The sequence below is a fragment of the Hemiscyllium ocellatum genome, chromosome 5, assembly GCF_020745735.1.
Source record: "Hemiscyllium ocellatum isolate sHemOce1 chromosome 5, sHemOce1.pat.X.cur, whole genome shotgun sequence".
NCBI lineage: Eukaryota > Metazoa > Chordata > Chondrichthyes > Orectolobiformes > Hemiscylliidae > Hemiscyllium > Hemiscyllium ocellatum.
The window spans coordinates 125,420,586-125,437,774 of record NC_083405.1 but is presented as its reverse complement, the minus strand read 5'-3'; the positions used below and the strand labels follow the sequence as shown (position 1 = coordinate 125,437,774).

The following is a 17,189-nucleotide window of genomic DNA, read 5'->3' as shown; positions in this document are numbered from 1 at the left end:
TCCACTTTAATTTCAGGCATCGGTAGCTTACTACTGCCAAGAAAAATACTTCCACCATGCGTTGACCGCTGCGAATGAAGGATTGATGATGTGCTGCAATGAGCCTGTGCTGATTTTCTTCAAAGCTTTCACGAATTTAATGGAAGGTTAAAAAATATATACCTTTCTAAGAAGGCACAGTGGGCGTTGGGACATTGTGACCGTTCGCAATTGGGTGTAAAGCATTTCACTGACAGAACATGGAGAGGAAAGCTGGGCTAGGAAGATCCAGCAACCATTTCAATATCTGCTTGATAATCCCATCCATGGATTTAGACATGTGGAGAATTCGGTGTTTCTCCAGCATGTCCGTGTGTCATTCCATGTTCAGTTTTCCTCCACATGTTTCACCTGAACAATGGTTCATGACCAAATGAGTTGTGACCTGTTACACCAGTCAAAAGTACGTCATTGGCTATAAAATCCTGGAGTTGTAAAAGCTGCCATATTAATGCGATTTTTCTCTTTCGCTTCGCACACCCACCCTCCCCGTTGGCAATGCAAATGGATAAGTGTTTCCTTCTCCAGCAACCAAGCATCAAAACAGTAAATGAAGTAGATCTCCTCAAACTTTGATATTGTCATTTCCTTCCAGCAGTAAAGCAGAGTCCAAGAACATGTTATATTATATGGTTAGGAATGAAGTCATATATGCAACATAGAGTCATAGAGATGTACAGCATGGAAACAGACCCTTCAGTCCAACCCGTCCACGCCGACCAGATATCCCAACCCAATCTAGTCCCACCTGCCAGCACCCGGCCCATATTCCTCCAAACCCTTCCTATTCATAAACTCGTTCAAATGCCTCTTAAATGTTGCAATTGTACCAGCCTCCACCACGTCCTCTGGCAGTTCATTCCATACACAGACCACCCTCTGCGTGAAAAAGTTGCCCCGAAGGTCTCTTTTATATCTTTCCCCTCTCACCCTAAACCTATGCCCTCTAGTTCTGGACTCCCCGACCCCAGGAAAAGACTTTGCCTATTTATCCTATCCATTTTTTCATTGAGCTTCATCAATGGAGAATTCTCATGAAGTGCAGATTTTAGATGAAGTTAAAAAGCTGTGGAGGTCGGGTCAAGAAAGAGATTGATACATTCTTTACATAATTTTGTAAACCTCTATAAGGTCACCCCTCAGCCTCCGATGCTCCAGGGAAAACAGCCCCAGCCTGTTCAGTCTCTCCCTATAGCTCAGATCCTCCAACCCTGGCAACATCCTTGTAAACCTTTTCTGAACCCTTTCAAGTTTCACAACATCTTTCCAATAGGAAGGAGCCCAGAATTGCATGCAATATTCCAACAGTGGCCTAACCAATGTCCTATACAGCCGTAACATGACCTCCCAACTCCTGTACTTAATACCCTGACTAATAAAAGGAAGACATACCAAACGCTTTCTTCACTATCCTATCTACCTGCGACTCCACTTTTAAGGAGCTATGAACTGCACTCCAAGGTCTCTTTGTTCAACAACACTCCCTAGGACCTTACCATTAAGTGTATAAGCCCTACTAAAATTTGCTTTCCCAAAATGCAGCACCTCGCATTTATCTGAATTAGATTAGATTACTTACAGTGTGGAAACAGGCCCTTCGGCCCAACAAGTCCACACCGACCCACCGAAGCGCAACCCACCCATACCCCCTACATTTACCCCTTACCTAACACTACGGGCAATTTAGCATAGCCAATTCACCTGACCCGCACATCTTTGGAATGTGGGAGGAAACCGGAGCACCCGGAGGAAACCTGCGCGCACACAGGGAGAACGTGCAAACTCCACACAGTCTGTCGCCTGAGTTGGGAATTGAACCCGGGTCTCAGGCACTGTGAGGCAGCAGTGCTAATCACTGTGCCACCGTGCCGTCCATCTGCCACTTCTCAGCCCATTGGCCCATCTGATCAAGATCCTGTTGTAATCTGAGGTAACTCTCTTCGCTGTCCACTACACCTCCAATTTTGGTGTCATCTGCAAACTTACTAACTGTACCTCTTATGCTCGCATCCAAATCATTTACGTAAATGATAAAAAGTAGAGGGCCCAGCACCGATCCTTGTGGCACTCCACTGGTCACAGGCCTCCAGTCTGAAAAACAACCCTGCACCACCACCCTCTGTCTTCTACCTTTGAGCCAGTTCTGTATCCATGAGCCAGTTCTGTATCCATATCACTAAATAAAAGGCCTGCATTTATATAGAGCCCTTCACAGCCTCAGTACATCCTGACATTTTACAACCAATTAAGTATATTAGAAGTATACCTCACACAATGCAGGAAGTGCCTCACCATTTGGCTTTCCTCCTGGGGCCTTCCACATTTTTTCATTGAGCTTCATCAATGGAGAATTCTCATGAAGTGCAAATTTTAGATGAATTTAGAAAGTTGTGGAGGATGGGTCAAGAAAGAGATCGATACATTCATTAGATATTAAAGGCATCAAAGTTAAGAAAGAGGATCATGTTGAATGGTAGAGCAGACTTGAGGGGGCAGAATGGCCTACTCCTCTTCCTAGTTTCTGAATTTTGTTCTGTGTTTCATGCCTCTGAATTGCAATATCTCTCCCCAGCACCTTCCAATCTATTTGCAAGGTGCACTTATTATAACTTGATGTTTCTGCGTTTGGGCTTGAACTGTGCATTTCCCAGCCCACTCAATAAAGAATTTAAGACCATGGACTTAAGAGTGCCTTTCACGACCTCACTCCAACCCGAAATATTGCACAGAAATTGACTTTCTCTTGACATCATCACTGCTGTAATGTAGCAACAGCAATTCTGGCATCTCAGGGATTATGGATTGGTGACTCATCCTGGAGAGTAGAAATAAATTCACCTTGAAAGACTGAAGGGCAAGAAGGCAATTTTATCTTCAGGATGTATAAGAAACGAGGAAGTTTGATTAATATAAGGCACCAAATGAAATAACTTGGCTTGAATTCATGAACAAACAAAGGAGTCGATTAACTATAAGTTTATGCAAGAACCATGGACAAATCCTTGGGTGCTGTAAGGACGATGACGATATCTATATCAAATTTTACTAGAGTGGGAGATCTCATCACATGTACCTTTAAGCTTTTCCCTGCACTCCATCAGTTTGGAAATATCTTTTACCAGAACTTGTTGGAAATGTAAGACGATGATTGCACACTGAGGGCAATTAGACATCTTGGGCCTTAATGAACAATGCTACCAGCAACTGACCTTAGTTTCTTTCTGAATTCTTAACTTTATTGATGGATGACAGTGCATGAGGGGTAAGTTAAGTTCTGGTGCAGCAAGTGAAATAAAGAGAGGGAAGGAAAAGGTAAATTAAGAGAGAAACAGAAAAGATGCAAAAAGAGAAAATTGGGAAATTTTCTTTTAAAAAAAACTTACATGATGAATTCTCAAACAACACTTTACTGTGTGCAAAGAATGTGTTCGAATGGTTTAAATTAGAGCCAAATGTTTGTATGGCAGTGCATTAGCAATTATCATGTCAGCTAAAGTTACATATGCTGTTATGAATTATATCAATATTTTGGCACAGAAAGAAGCCAGTTGGCCCATTGTATCCTCACCATCAATGAAGTTTTGACCACACTAAGTCTTTGGTCTGTATGCCCTGGAGGCTGTGGCAAAGCAAGCGAATATCTAAATACTGCTGAATATCCTTGTACTGCCAGTGTTACAAGAGCTTCTGACTCAACCACCCCTTCAGTCTCACTTCGCACAACTTCTCCTTTAACTCCCCTTTAACCATTTATTCAGATCAAAGATGTGGCCATGGTTACCCACATAGGTTCCAACCATGTTTCTCTTGTTGTGGGCAATATGAAACTTTCCTTGTCCCAGTCCTACTCAAGCCCCCTCCCTCAACTCTTTCTCCAGTATGTCAATGATATTATCAGTGCTGCTTCCCTCTCTCACCCAGAATTGGAAAAGTTTGGTCAAGTTTGCTTCCAATTTCCACCACACTCTCACCTTCACCTGGTCCATCTCTGGCCCATCCCTTCCCTTCCTCGATATGTCTGTTTCCATTTCTGCGGATGGGCTGGATTCGCACTATTGGCCCACCGATTTTCATTGTAATCGAGATTGTACATATGTTCAGTACATAAAAATGATCCTGACCCTTCTTATTGGCTGATTCTTCAACACACCACCCATGGTCCTGAGCCAATTCGTCTGTCTTGGGTTTGCTACAGTGCTATTCCAGTGAAGCACCATCATTCATTGATTACCTACTTTAGAGAGAGAGAGTAATAATCACTTACATGAAAATGTTTTTCCATTGATACCTTTTCCATCTGCCCACATTTGATCCCTAAAACCAAATTCCTTCTCTTTCTGTACTTGCTTTATAGTAACAAAAAAATCTGTTGAATTCATCACTCTCTCTCTCTACCTATTACATTGATTTGATCCAAGTTATTCCTGAATTAGTTGAAATTCCCTATTTCCGCCTTACAGATCTTTGCAGCTGTCAGGAAGTTGTCCTGGCATTTGTTCTCTGCTGCCCATACAGTGGTTCATGATTTAGTCCAACAGTGAGATTTTACCTTCTTTGTTCTACATATTAACTAATATTGAAATCCTTTTTAATCCCCACTCTCTGTTTCAGTTGATAGCCTTTTAAACCAGGAATGTGGCACTACCATTCCTGTGCTTCTTAAAACCAAGTTTCATTACTTGTGATTGTACCATTGTTCCAAATATCTGGTTCTGCCCTTCCTGGTTCCCTGGTATTGATTGACATCCAATCCTAATTTCTGTGATAATTTCAAGAGGCAAAGCATGTGCAATTCCAGCAAGCTCTTAGAAATCGTGGAGAAGTTAATGCCAAGTTACCTTTTGTTCAAGGGGCCAGCAAGTTCTGGAGATTCGTAATGCGTGGCCTATCTCTTAATTCCCTGAACTGACTAATCATTCAGCACACGTGGATTGTGTCATTAACAGGCTGTTATTTTGCATCAAGATCCTACCCATTAAATGCTAAGGCAGCGCTTTCCAAACAATTTCACACTATGACTCCATTTTGAGGTTTGAAAACAGTAGCGACGCCTCAGCAAGGAGGAGTGGAGAAGAAGACCCAATTGTATTCACTCATAGGATGTGGGCACCACTGGCAGGCCAGCATTTACTATCTGCCTCGAGTTGCCATTGTGAAGGTAGTGGTGAGTTGAACTGACGCAGTCCTACTATAGCAAGGCAATAGTGATCACAACATTTCAGATTACAACCCCACTTAGATTCCGGACTCCTGACTTTGGAAGGCTCTGTATCATATTAAGAAAGATATTAATTAATGATCAAAATCATAATCAAACATCTTCCCATTAGTTCAAAGATAAAACACAATTATAATGTGCTTGTAAATATGATACAATGTCATATTTTGATTTTGTCACATGTATTTTACAGTAAGAATACAATAAAATATAGTGAAAAGCTTTCATTTGTCGCCATGAAACGGCACCATTTTTAAAAATTTAAGAATGAAGAAAAGGAAGGATACAGCTGGAAGAGTCCATTAGACCTGAGCCAGCTCATCAGTGTCAATGATGCCTGTCCCCTCCCTCCGTCACTGCCTCACTACTGTCTACACCGTACTCAACCAACATTGAAATCACTGACCTTAAGGCACCATTCTTGGTGTTGGCCTGATATCTCTTCACTACCATCTCACAGCTGCCTGTGGTGGACCAACCAACATCAGAGCCATTGGGCCCACTGCATCAATGTTGCCGTAATGTCCTTTTGTCACTGCCATCTGACAGTAAACCTACTTAGGAAACCTGGCTGTAAATGTCTTACTAATTATTAGGATTCCATCCATAGTAGGTCATTGGATCTCAAATAATAATTTATTAATGAGACATCTGGAAGCATGAGGTGTTATCGACCAAAATTCTTTCATTCTATTGTTTTGGTACAAGTATTCTTTGGTTATTTGTTAAAGGCCTGTATAGAATTGAGGGACAGATCAACATAACGGGGACTGTAGTAAGGAAGAATGTAAGAAAGGTGAGCTACAGGCCTTTGAAGTAGATCTGGCTCAGGTGTGTAAGTGCCACTGCTAAACTAAAGCTGACACTTATGAGTTTTCATTTGCCAATATAGCTTTCATCTGGATCAATGCTCAAAACCAAATGCAGTTCTTCACCTCGACCAAGATCTATACAAGGCTATGCCTGACTGAAGCTTTGTATGAATCCCCTTTGTGTGAATCCCAGCTCCAACCCCTATACTAGCTGAGCTCAAGCAACATTGTAATAGATTGTCCCAGGACGAGGGGTGAGAGCAGCTCACTCCCAGTTCTGATCATGATTCCCTCCACCATGGGAATGTACATAAAGGGAATGGATATCAAAGGATAATAAGATTGATTCAGCTGTGATGGGTACCTACATCCAAGCAAACTGTTGCTCTCAATATCAAAGCTAAAACATCAATAATTTGGACAAAATACCAAAAGGCACCTAATACTTATGGAACTTTATCAAGCAAGAAGGGATTAGCTTTAGAGAAAGGAAGGAAGTGTGTTTTAGATGCACATAATGGCAAGCTAGATATGTACATCACAGCTCACAGAATTGTTACAACGCAAGAGGAGGTCATTTGGCCCATCATGTCTGTACCAATTCTGTTACGTGATGCTAATCTCCTGCCTTTTCCCCACATCCCTGTGCGTCATTGCTATTAAAATAACCATCCAATGCCCCTCTTGAATGCTTCAATTAAACCTGCCTCCACCACATTTCCAAGCATTGCATTCCAGACCCCAAGGACTTGGTAAGTAATAACGTTTTTTTTAATATAACCCTGACTTCGTTTGCACATCATGTAACTGGATGTCAAAGGAGGCAAAACATGTAGAGTCATAGTTATTTTAATCATGCTACGCCACATCTCTGTGGCAGGTGGAACATGAAGCCAGATCCTCTGGCCCAGAGGTTGGGACATTATTATTGTGCTGCAGGCTTCTTAAAGGATGCTGCTTGCTCAATGTGAGATTCAAATGCACTACCCAGAGATGAGTGGCCTCACCCCATACTGACTGGGGTGGCTAGCTTAAAATTGTTTTGAAACAATTTCTCCAGGCAGCTTATGGCTCCCTCTGAGGCAGATGAGACCTAAGCCAAGAGGTAGGGACACTACCTCCTGAGCCACAACACCCCTAAGTGAAGTCTGACATACTAAAGTGAAAACATATGGGAGAAGTTTTCTGTCGTTAGTAATATTTCTGTACTAGTAATACAGAGGCCCAGGCCATGCTCTGCGAACATGGGTCGAAAATCTCATTTTAGCAGCTGGTGGAACTTTAAAAAAATCTAGAATCAAAAGTGAGTCTCAGAAATGGTGACCATTAAACTAACACCAGTTGTCATAGAAGGCTCATCATATTAACTGACTCCCTCAAGGGAAGGAAACCTGCCATCATTACCTGGTCTGTTCTCCTCGTGACTCCAAACCCACAGCAATGTAGTTGACTCCAAAATGGCCCAGCAAGTCACTCTGCAGACAACTAGAGCTGGGAAACAAATACTGGCTTGCAATTGACACCCACATCCCATTAAAGAATATTGAAACAACACTGGTACTGACCAGTTTGTTTGATGGAACTGTTCCTGTAATATTCCAACTTCCTTAAGATAAAGACCAACTCCTTTGTTGGCTTTTTTTGATTATATTTTGAATGAGTGCATTAGTATTTTCAGTGATTTATGTAGCAGGAAATCAAACTCTGCTCTTTCATTGGTCATAGTTATGTCTTCGAGAAATACTCCACAAAGAATTAATTATTATAAGGTGCAATGGCTGTTGTTCTGTATAAATGTGACTAATCTAATGAAGAAGCTGTTGTTGATTTGCAAGCCCATTTCAGAATTAGTCACGTTATTGTGGGTGTGGTGAGAATGGCAAATTTCCCTCCTTAGCACATACTAATGAACAGAGAGGGAGACAATGGCCTAGTGGTATTATTGCTGGATTGTTAATCTAAAGACCCAGGTCATGTTCTGGGTACATAGGTTCAAATCCCATCATGGCAGTTGGTAGAATTTGAGTTTAATAAAGAATCTGGAATTAGGAGTCTAATGATGACCATGAATCAATTGTCAGGCAAAAAATGAACATCTGGTTCACTGAAGTCCTTTAGACGATCTTTATGTGGTCTGACCTAAATGGGACTCCAGACCCACAGCAATATGGTTGACTCTTAACTGGGCAATAATTACTTGCCTGGCCAATGGCACCCTCACAATAATAAAACAAAAAGATGGTGACAGCTTTCAATTCCAGATTTTTTATTTAACTTATATTCCACCAGCCACAATGGTGTGATTTGGACCCACATCTCCAAATGATTTGCCTGAACTTTGGGATTTTGAGTGACATTACCACTACTCCACCATCGCCCTATACTGAGAGCATGGTGAGAGGTATGTGTGCTTCCGTTGGCTGAATATACTTTTCTCATCCCCTATTCTAAAACTTGTGCCATTACATTTACAGGCCAAACCCAAGAAACCATCAGACTCCTTGAGACAATTAAGGACAACCAAAACATATCACTGTGCTCAATCATTGCCCTCATTTATGCACACAGAAGAAGCTCAATAATTGGTAGGTCCTACAAGAATTATGATGTTTTTACTCATCCTGTCAGGAATTGTTAACAACATTCACAAGAAATGTCAACATGTGTAGAAGAGCTGAAATTTTCATTGGATTCACTGCTTAGATGGCTTTCTGATCAAAAATTAATGGAATGACAGAATTGTTACTGTGCAGAAGGATGTCATTCAGCCCACCGTGCCTGCAGTTCTATTACCTGGAGCCAATCTCCTGCCTTTTTCCCCCACATCCCTCCACACCATTTCTGTCCAAATAACCTCCCTCTTGAATGCCTCAATTGAGCCTACCTCCACCACATTTCCAAGCAGTACATTCCTGACCCTGACTATTCGCTGAGTGAGAAAGGGTTTTTCTCACATCACTCTTGCTTTGTTTGCAAGTCACCCAAATCTATGTACCCTTGTACTTGTTCTTTTTCCAAGTGGGAACAGCTTCTCCTTAGCTACTGTATCAGCCCGCTCATGATTTTGAAAACCTCCATCAAAACTCCTCTCATGCTTCTTCTCTCCAAGGAGAATACTCCCAATTTCTTCAATCTATCCTCATAAGTGAAGTTTCTGATTCATGGAACCTGTCCTTCAATTGCTTCCACATTCACACCTTTCCTATATTGCACCTAGAACTGTCCACAATAATGGCTTTCTGGCTAACATTTCACTCTAACTCTACTCCCCTTTTGTAACATTAGTAGTAGCAATTTATGGATCTTCTGTAATGTCTCTGTGCACGACAGACTATTACTGTGGTACAGTGTATACCTCTGTTTCATAAGAACAGAGGCATTATACTGCACAGTGTATGTTATCCACAGCTAAAGTGCAATCATATGTTTCTGTACAAATCCATTTGAGTTCTCAAAATCTTACTTCTGTAATTCTATTCACCAGTTAGTTAGAGATTTGAGCTACACCGTGAGGTTGTATAGGCTGTTTTTTTTTCCCTTGGAATATCAGAGGCTGAAGGGTCACCTTTTTGAGGTTATAAAATCATGAGGGGCATTGATGAGGTGAATAGCCAAGGTCTTTCTCCCAGGGTAGGGGAGTACAGAACTAGAGGGCATTGCTTTAAGGTGCAAAGGGAAAGATATAAAAGTGACCTAAGGAGCAACTTTTTCACACACAGGGTGGTGTGCGTATGAAATGAGCTGCCAGAGGAAGTGGTGGAGGCTGGTACAATTACAACATTTAAGAGGCGTCTGGATGAGTATATGAATAGGAAGGTTTTCGAGGGATGAGGGCCAAATGCTGGCAAATGGGACTCAATTAATTTAGGATATTTGATCAGCATGGTCGAATTGGACCAAAGAGTCTGTGCTTATTAATTAATCAATCTTAGATCCTGCTTAGACCAAGTGAATTGAACATTTCAAAACAAGTTTTTTTTTAAGGAGGAGAAAGTAAGGATTGCAGATGCTGGAGACCAGAGTTGAAAAATGTGGTGCTGGAAAAACACAGCAGGCCAGGCAGCATCCGAGGAGCAGGAGAATCGACATTTCGGGCATAAGCCCTTCTTCTTGTTCAGGGATAAAGGGCCCTGATTTAATTGAATAGGCTCAAAGGACCAAGAATCTTCTGTTCATCTGTTCTAGGAACATTCTAAAGTCAATTGGAAATCATCCTCTGCAATATCTTTTCACCATATGCATTAGTGAATTGGATAAGGGAATAGCGAGCTGTGTACCCAGATTTGCAGATGGTACTAAATTAGGAGGTGCAATAAGTAGTGCAAATGGCTGCAGTATTTTACAGAAAGACTCAGATTGATCAAGCAAGTGGACAAAACTGGGGAAGATGGAGATCAATGAGAGTTGACTGTGAAATAATCAATTTCAGATCCAGGGAATACAAAATGAAATATTCTCTTTCATAGTTTACCCGCTCCAGTTTCATATTCTGAGCTGACAGCTCGTCTTCTATACTCTGATGAATCATCTAGACTCGAACTGTTAGCTTGTTCTCTCTCTACAGGTGCTGCCTGACCCACTGTGATTTCCAGCATTTTTTGGTCTCAGTAACTTGTCCTTTATGCTCATTTAAAATCCTGCACCCATCAAATACAACTTCTTTCCCCAAAGCACAAATGCTCCCACCTTTGTGCTCTGACAGTCCAATTTCCTATTGCCTTGGAGAAATCTTCTAGAAGGTAAATCCCTCATAAGTAATACAATTATTATTAATATTATAAGAGTGTTAAGATTGTTGTTGTTACTCCCTGTTTCAATAGGGTCACAGCCTTTCACAAGTACCTGAGAGAGCAGATAGGACTTTGGTTTCACATTTATTGTATTGCAAAAAAAAAAGCCTGGCATTAAAAATATCTTTCGAAGATATGTCTGGCTTGAGATGGAAGGAGTCCTGTGTACAATTTGTTACCTTAAGGATGGAAAATATCTGTGTTGGAAGTAATTTAGGGGAGGTTTAGAGGAGGTTGTGAGTATTAGAAACTCACTGCCTGAAAGGGTGATGGAATAAGGAATCATCACAACATTTATGAAGTATTGAGATGAATCCTTGAATATTCAGTTTTTTTTTAGGTTAGACTTACAGTGTGGAAACAGGCCCTTCGGCCCAACAAGTCCATACCGACCCGCCGAAGCAAAACCCACCCATACCCCTACATTTACCCCTTACCTAACACTATGGGCAATTTAGCATGGCCAATTCACCTGACCTGCACATCTTTGGACTGTGGGAGGAAACCGGAGCACCCGGAGGAAACCCACGCTGACACGGGGAGAATGTGCAAACTCCACACAGTCAGTCGGCTGAGTCGGGAATTGAACCCGGGTCTCAGGCGCTGTGAGGCAGCAGTGCTAACCACTGTGCCACCATGCCACCCATATCTTGTGTTGTTCCTCTTAGGACAGTGAGTTTTTGTACAGAGCTTTCCCTTGTGAATATATCTTGCTGTGGAAGGAAAATGCTTAATGGGCTGAGTGGATCTTTTGATATTCTGTAGCTTTCTTGTGTTTAATTAAACTTGTTTATCAACCACTCGGACTTGCTAACCTACATTGTCTCCCAGTCCAACATAGAGTCATAGAGGTGTACAGCAGGGAAACAGATCCTTCAGCCCAACCCGTCCATGCTGACTAGATATGCCCAACCTAATCTAGTCCCACCTGCCAGCATCGGCCCATATCCCTCCAAACCCTTCCTATTCATATACCCATCCAAATGCCTCTTAAATGTTGCAATTGTACCAGCCTCCACCACTTCCTCTGGCAGCTCATTCCATACACATACCACTCTCCATGTGAAAATGTTGCCCCTTAGGTCTCTTTTATATCTTACCCCTCTCACCCTAAACCTATGCACTCTCGTTCTGGACTCCACAACTCCGGGAAAAAGACTTTGTCTATTTACCCTATCCATGCCCCTCATAACCTCTATAAGGTCAGCCCTCAGCCTCCGACGCTCCAGGGAAAACAGCCCCATCCTGTTCAGCCTCTCCTCATAGCTCAAATCCTCCAACTCTGGCAACATCCTTGTAAATCTTTTTTGAACCCGTCCAAGTTTCACAACATCTTTCCGATAGGAAGGAGACCTGAATTGCATGCAATATTCCAATAGTGGACTAACCAATGTCCCGTACTCTGACCAATAAAGGAAAGCATACCAAACGCCTTCTTCACCATCCTACCTCCCTGCGACTCCACTTTCAAGGAGCTATGAACATGCACTCCAAGGTCTCTTTGTTCAGCAATACTCCCTAGGATCGTACCATTAAGTGTATATGTCCTGCTAAGATTTGCTTTCCCAAAATGCAGCACCTCACAATTATTTGAATTAAACTCCATCTGCCACTTCTCAACCCATTTTCCCATCTGGTCCAGATCCTGTTATAGCCTGAGGTAACCCTCTTCGCTGTCCACTACACCTCCAATTTTGGTGTCATCTGCAAACTTACTAACTGTACCTCTTATGCTCACATCCAAATCATTTATGTAAATGACAAAAAGTAGAGGACCCAGCACTGATCCATGTGGCACTCCACTGGTCACAGGCCTCCAGTCTGAAAAACAACCCTCCACCACCACCCTCTGTCTTCTGTCTTTGAGCCAGTTCTGTAACCAAATGGCGAGTTCTCACTGTATTACATGAGATCTAACATTGCTAATCAATCTCCCAGGGGGAACCTTGTCGAATGCCTTACTGAAATCCATACAGACCACATCTACCACTCTGCTGTCATCAATCCTCTTTGTTACCTCTTCAAAAAACTCAGTCAAGTTTGTGAGACATGATTTCCCACACACAAAGCCATGTTGCCTATCCTAATCAGTCCTTGCCTTTCCAAATACATGTATATTCTGTCCCTCAGGATTCCCACCAACAACTTTCTTCTGGATTAGTGGTGCTGGAAGAGTACAGCAGTTCAGGCAGCATCCAACGAGCAGCGAAATCGACGTTTCGGGCAAACGCCTTTCATCAGGAATGAAAGGTTTGCCCGAAACGTCAATTTCGCTGCTCGTTGGATGCTGCCTGAACTGCTGTGCTCTTCCAGCACCACTGATCCAGAATCTGGTTTCCAGCATCTGCAGTCATTGTTCTTACCTCCCACCAACAACTTGTCCACCACCGAGGTCAGGCTCACTGGTCAATAGTTCCCTGGCTTGTCCTTACCACCCTTCTTAAACAGTGGAACCACGTTAGCCAACCTCCAGTCTTCCAGTACCTCACCAGTGACTATCGATGATACAAATATCTCAGCAAGAGGCCCAGCAATCACTTCTCTAGCTTCCCACAGAGTTCTCTGGTACACCTGATCGGGTCCTGGGGATTTATCCACCTTTATCCGCTTCAAGACATCCAACAATTTCTGTAATCTGGACATTTTGCAAGGTGTCACCATCTATTTCGCTAATTTCTATATCTTCCATGACCTTTTCCACAGTAAATACTGCTGCAAAATACTTGTTTAGTATCTTCCCCCGTTTTCTGTGGCTCCACACAAAGACCGCCTTGCTGATCTTTGAGGAGCTCTATTCTCTCCCTAGTTACCCTTTTGTCCTTAATGTATTTGTAAAAACCCTTTGGATTCTCCTTAATTCTATTTGCCAAAGCTATTTCATGTCCCCGTTTTGCCCTCCTGATTTCCCTCTGAAGTATACTCCCACTTCCTTTATACTGTTCTAAGGATTCACTCGATCTATCCTGTCTATATCTGACACATGCTTCCTTCTTTTTCTCAACCAAACCCTCAATTTTAGTCATCCAGCATTCCCTATATCTACCAGCCTTCCCTTTCATCCGACAGGAATATACTATCTCTGGATTCTTGTTTTCTCATTTCAGAAGGCATCCCATTTTCCAGCCATCCCTTTACCTGCAAACATCTGTCTCTAATCAGCTTTCGAAAGTTTTTGCCTAATACCGTCAAAATTGGCCTTTCTCCAGTTTAGAACTTCAATTTTTACATCTGGTCTATCCTTTTCCATCACGATTTTAAAACAAATAGAATTATGGTCGTTAGCGCCAAAGTGCTCTCCCACTGACACCTCAGTCACCTGCCCTGCCTTATTTTCCAAGAGTAGGCCAAGTTTTGTAGGTACATCTACATACTGAATCAGAAAATTGTCTTGTACACACTTAAGAAATTTCTCTCCATCTAAACCTTTAACACTATGGCAGTCCCAGTCGAAGTTTGGAAAGTCAAAAATCCCCTGCCATAACTACCCTATTATTTTTACAGATAGCTGAGATCTCCTTACAAGTTTATTTCTCAATTTCCCTCTGACTATTAGGAGGTCCATAATACAATCCCAATAAGGTGATCATCCCCTTCTTATTTCTCAGTTCCATCCAAATAACTTCCTTGGATGTATTTCCAGGAATATCCTCCCTCAGCACAGCTGTAATGCTATCCCTCAACAAAAACGCCACTCCCCTCCTCTCTTGCCTCCCTTTCTATCCTTCCTGTGGCATTTGTATCCTGGAACATTAAGCTATCAGTCCCGCCCATCCTTGAGCCATGTTTCTCAATTCTGGAATTTGTCAATTCTAAATAAAAACAAAACGCTGTCGATTCTGAAAATCTGAAATAAAAGCACGGACTGTTGGAAAAACCCAACATGTGCAGCATCTGTGGAGAGCTAAGCAGAGGGTGCATTTTTCCCCTGCCTGGAGCTGGCAAGAAAGGCAAATTGGCCCTGGAGAAATACTTAACCCCTTCTCAATGCTGAGAATCATAAAATCCCTACTGTGCAAAGAGAAGCCATTTGGCCCATCAAGTCTGCACTGACCATCTGAAGAGCATCCCACCCAGATCCACCCTATTCCTGTCATTCTACATATACCATGGCTGTTCCACCTAGTCTACAAATTAGCAACTTAGCAAGGCCAATCCACTAACCTGTGCGTCTTTGGACTGTGGGAGGAAACCAGAACACCCAACACCAGAACACTCTTGTGATTTCACCCCTCCCTACCTCTGCAGCCTGCTCTGCCTTAAACCAACAAGATGTCAGAGCTCCTTCAATTCTGGCCTCTTGCATATCCCTGATTTTAAATCACTGCACCTTTGGTGGTTGTGTCTTCAGCAGCAATTGGATCTAAGATCTTTAATTTCCTGAAGCTTCCCTGTATTTCCACCTCTCTCTCTTCCTACAAGACCCATATAAAAAACAAATTTTTTGACCAAACTTTTCGATATTTATGCAGCTCAGTGCCAAATTTTGTTTGAGGTATCTTTGGATGTTTTACAACTGTAAAGGTGCCAGAGAAAAGGCACATTGTGGACAGTTTTAGCAAAAACACAGAATCTTGCTTCCTGATGCTAAAATGACTAAGAAGTATTTTGCCTTTCCAAGATCACGATGCCATTCACGAACTTGACAGAAAGCTCAGGGAATGTGAGAAATCGGCAGGTGAAAAAGCTTTGTATTATGCCAGCATGTTCCTGTTCCTTGTGAATCGGTATCAGGAAGCTCGTGAACACACTAACAGGATACTGAAAATTTTCAGTGGGTCAAAGGAGGTACGTAACTTATGTTGGGCTAAACCATGTACCCATCTGCCATAATAGATAACAGGTCCAGGAGTAGGCCATGCTGCCCTTCGAGCCTGCACCACCATTCATTATGATCATGGCTGATCATCCTCAATCAGTATCCTGTTCCTGCCTTATCCCCATAACCCTTGATTCCACTATCCTTAAGAGCGCTATCCAACTCTTTCTTGAAAGAGACTTGGCCTCCACAGCCTTCTGGGGCAGAGCATTCCACACACCCACCAATCTCTGGGTGAAGAGGTTTCTCCTCAACTCTGTCCTAAATGGCTGATCCCTTATTTTTAAATTGTGACCTCTGGTTTGGGAATCACGCATCAGAGGAAACATGCTTCCTGCCCCCAGAGTGTCCAATCCTTAAATAATCTTATTCGTCTCAATCAAATCCCCTCTCAGCCTTCTAAACTCAAGCGTATACAAGCCCAGTCACTCCAATCTTTCAGCGTAAGATAGTCCCGCCATTTCGGGAATCGACCTTTTAAATCTATGTTGCACTCCCTCAATAACCAGAATGTCTTTCCTCAAATTTGGAGACCAAAACTGCGCACAATATTCCAAGTGCAATCTCACCAGGGCCCTGTACAGCTGCAGAAGGACCTCTTTGCTTCTATACTCAGTTCCTCTTATTATGAAGGCCAGCATGCTATTAGCTATAATCCCACAGCACTTCACAGGCAATGCATTACTCACACAGGAACATAGGAACAGGTGTAGTCCATTCAGCCCCTTGAGCCTGTTCCATCATTCAATGAGTTCATGGCTGATTTGTGGCCCAAGTCCTTGTACCTGTCTTTGAATACCTTTGCTAAACAAAAATTTATCTATCTCAGATTTAAAATTGACAATTGATCCAACATCCACTGCCGAGAGCTCCAAGTCTCCATCACCTTTGTGTGTAGAAGTGCTTCCTAACATCTCTCCTGAATGGTCTGGCTCTAATTCTCAGACCATTCCCCCTAGTTCTAGAATCCACAACCAGTGGAAATCATTTATCTTTACTTTCCCTTATGAAAAACGGTCATTGTTACTTTAATCGGGAAATGCCACAGCCATTTTGTATACATGAAAATCCCACAAACAGCACTGGGGTGAATGATTGCTGACTATGTTTTTTTTAATTGATGTTGGTTGACAGAGTTGACACCAGAACAATCTTCACTTGTTTTCCTTAAAAGATACATTAGAATGCTTCTGACTATCTGCCTGAACCATCGGGATAACCAAATAGAATTTCAGTTTGTGACACTTCTGACAATGCAGCACTCCCTCACTACGTCCCTAAAGCACCTAATTCTACATCATGGAATTTACACACCAGAACACAGGCCAGGTTGGGGCTAGTGATCTTGGAGTGGGTACTGACCAAAGTTGGTCCTTATCAAAAGTGAGAGAGTGCTCTCTGAGCCAACCTACATAACCATAAAGAGTTCCTTAGGTGGGTTAAGTCCTGCAATGCTGAACTATGCAGTTTCTGAAGATCTTACAAAACGTAGCCCTTATCCATGCTGGTACCAC

The 17,189-nt window shown here is 42.4% G+C and overlaps 1 protein-coding gene across 1 annotated transcript in view; it reads left to right on the top strand.

Annotated features, from left to right (window-relative positions):
- LOC132816237 (tetratricopeptide repeat protein 21B-like) overlaps positions 1 to 17,189 on the top strand; it is a 123,886-nt gene that overhangs the window by 11,292 nt on the left and 95,405 nt on the right. The window contains exons 2-4 of the mRNA XM_060825733.1: positions 17 to 146; positions 8,544 to 8,654; positions 15,478 to 15,644. Coding sequence (XP_060681716.1) covers positions 17 to 146; positions 8,544 to 8,654; positions 15,478 to 15,644 — 408 coding nt within the window. The remainder of the gene's footprint in view (positions 1 to 16; positions 147 to 8,543; positions 8,655 to 15,477; positions 15,645 to 17,189) is intronic.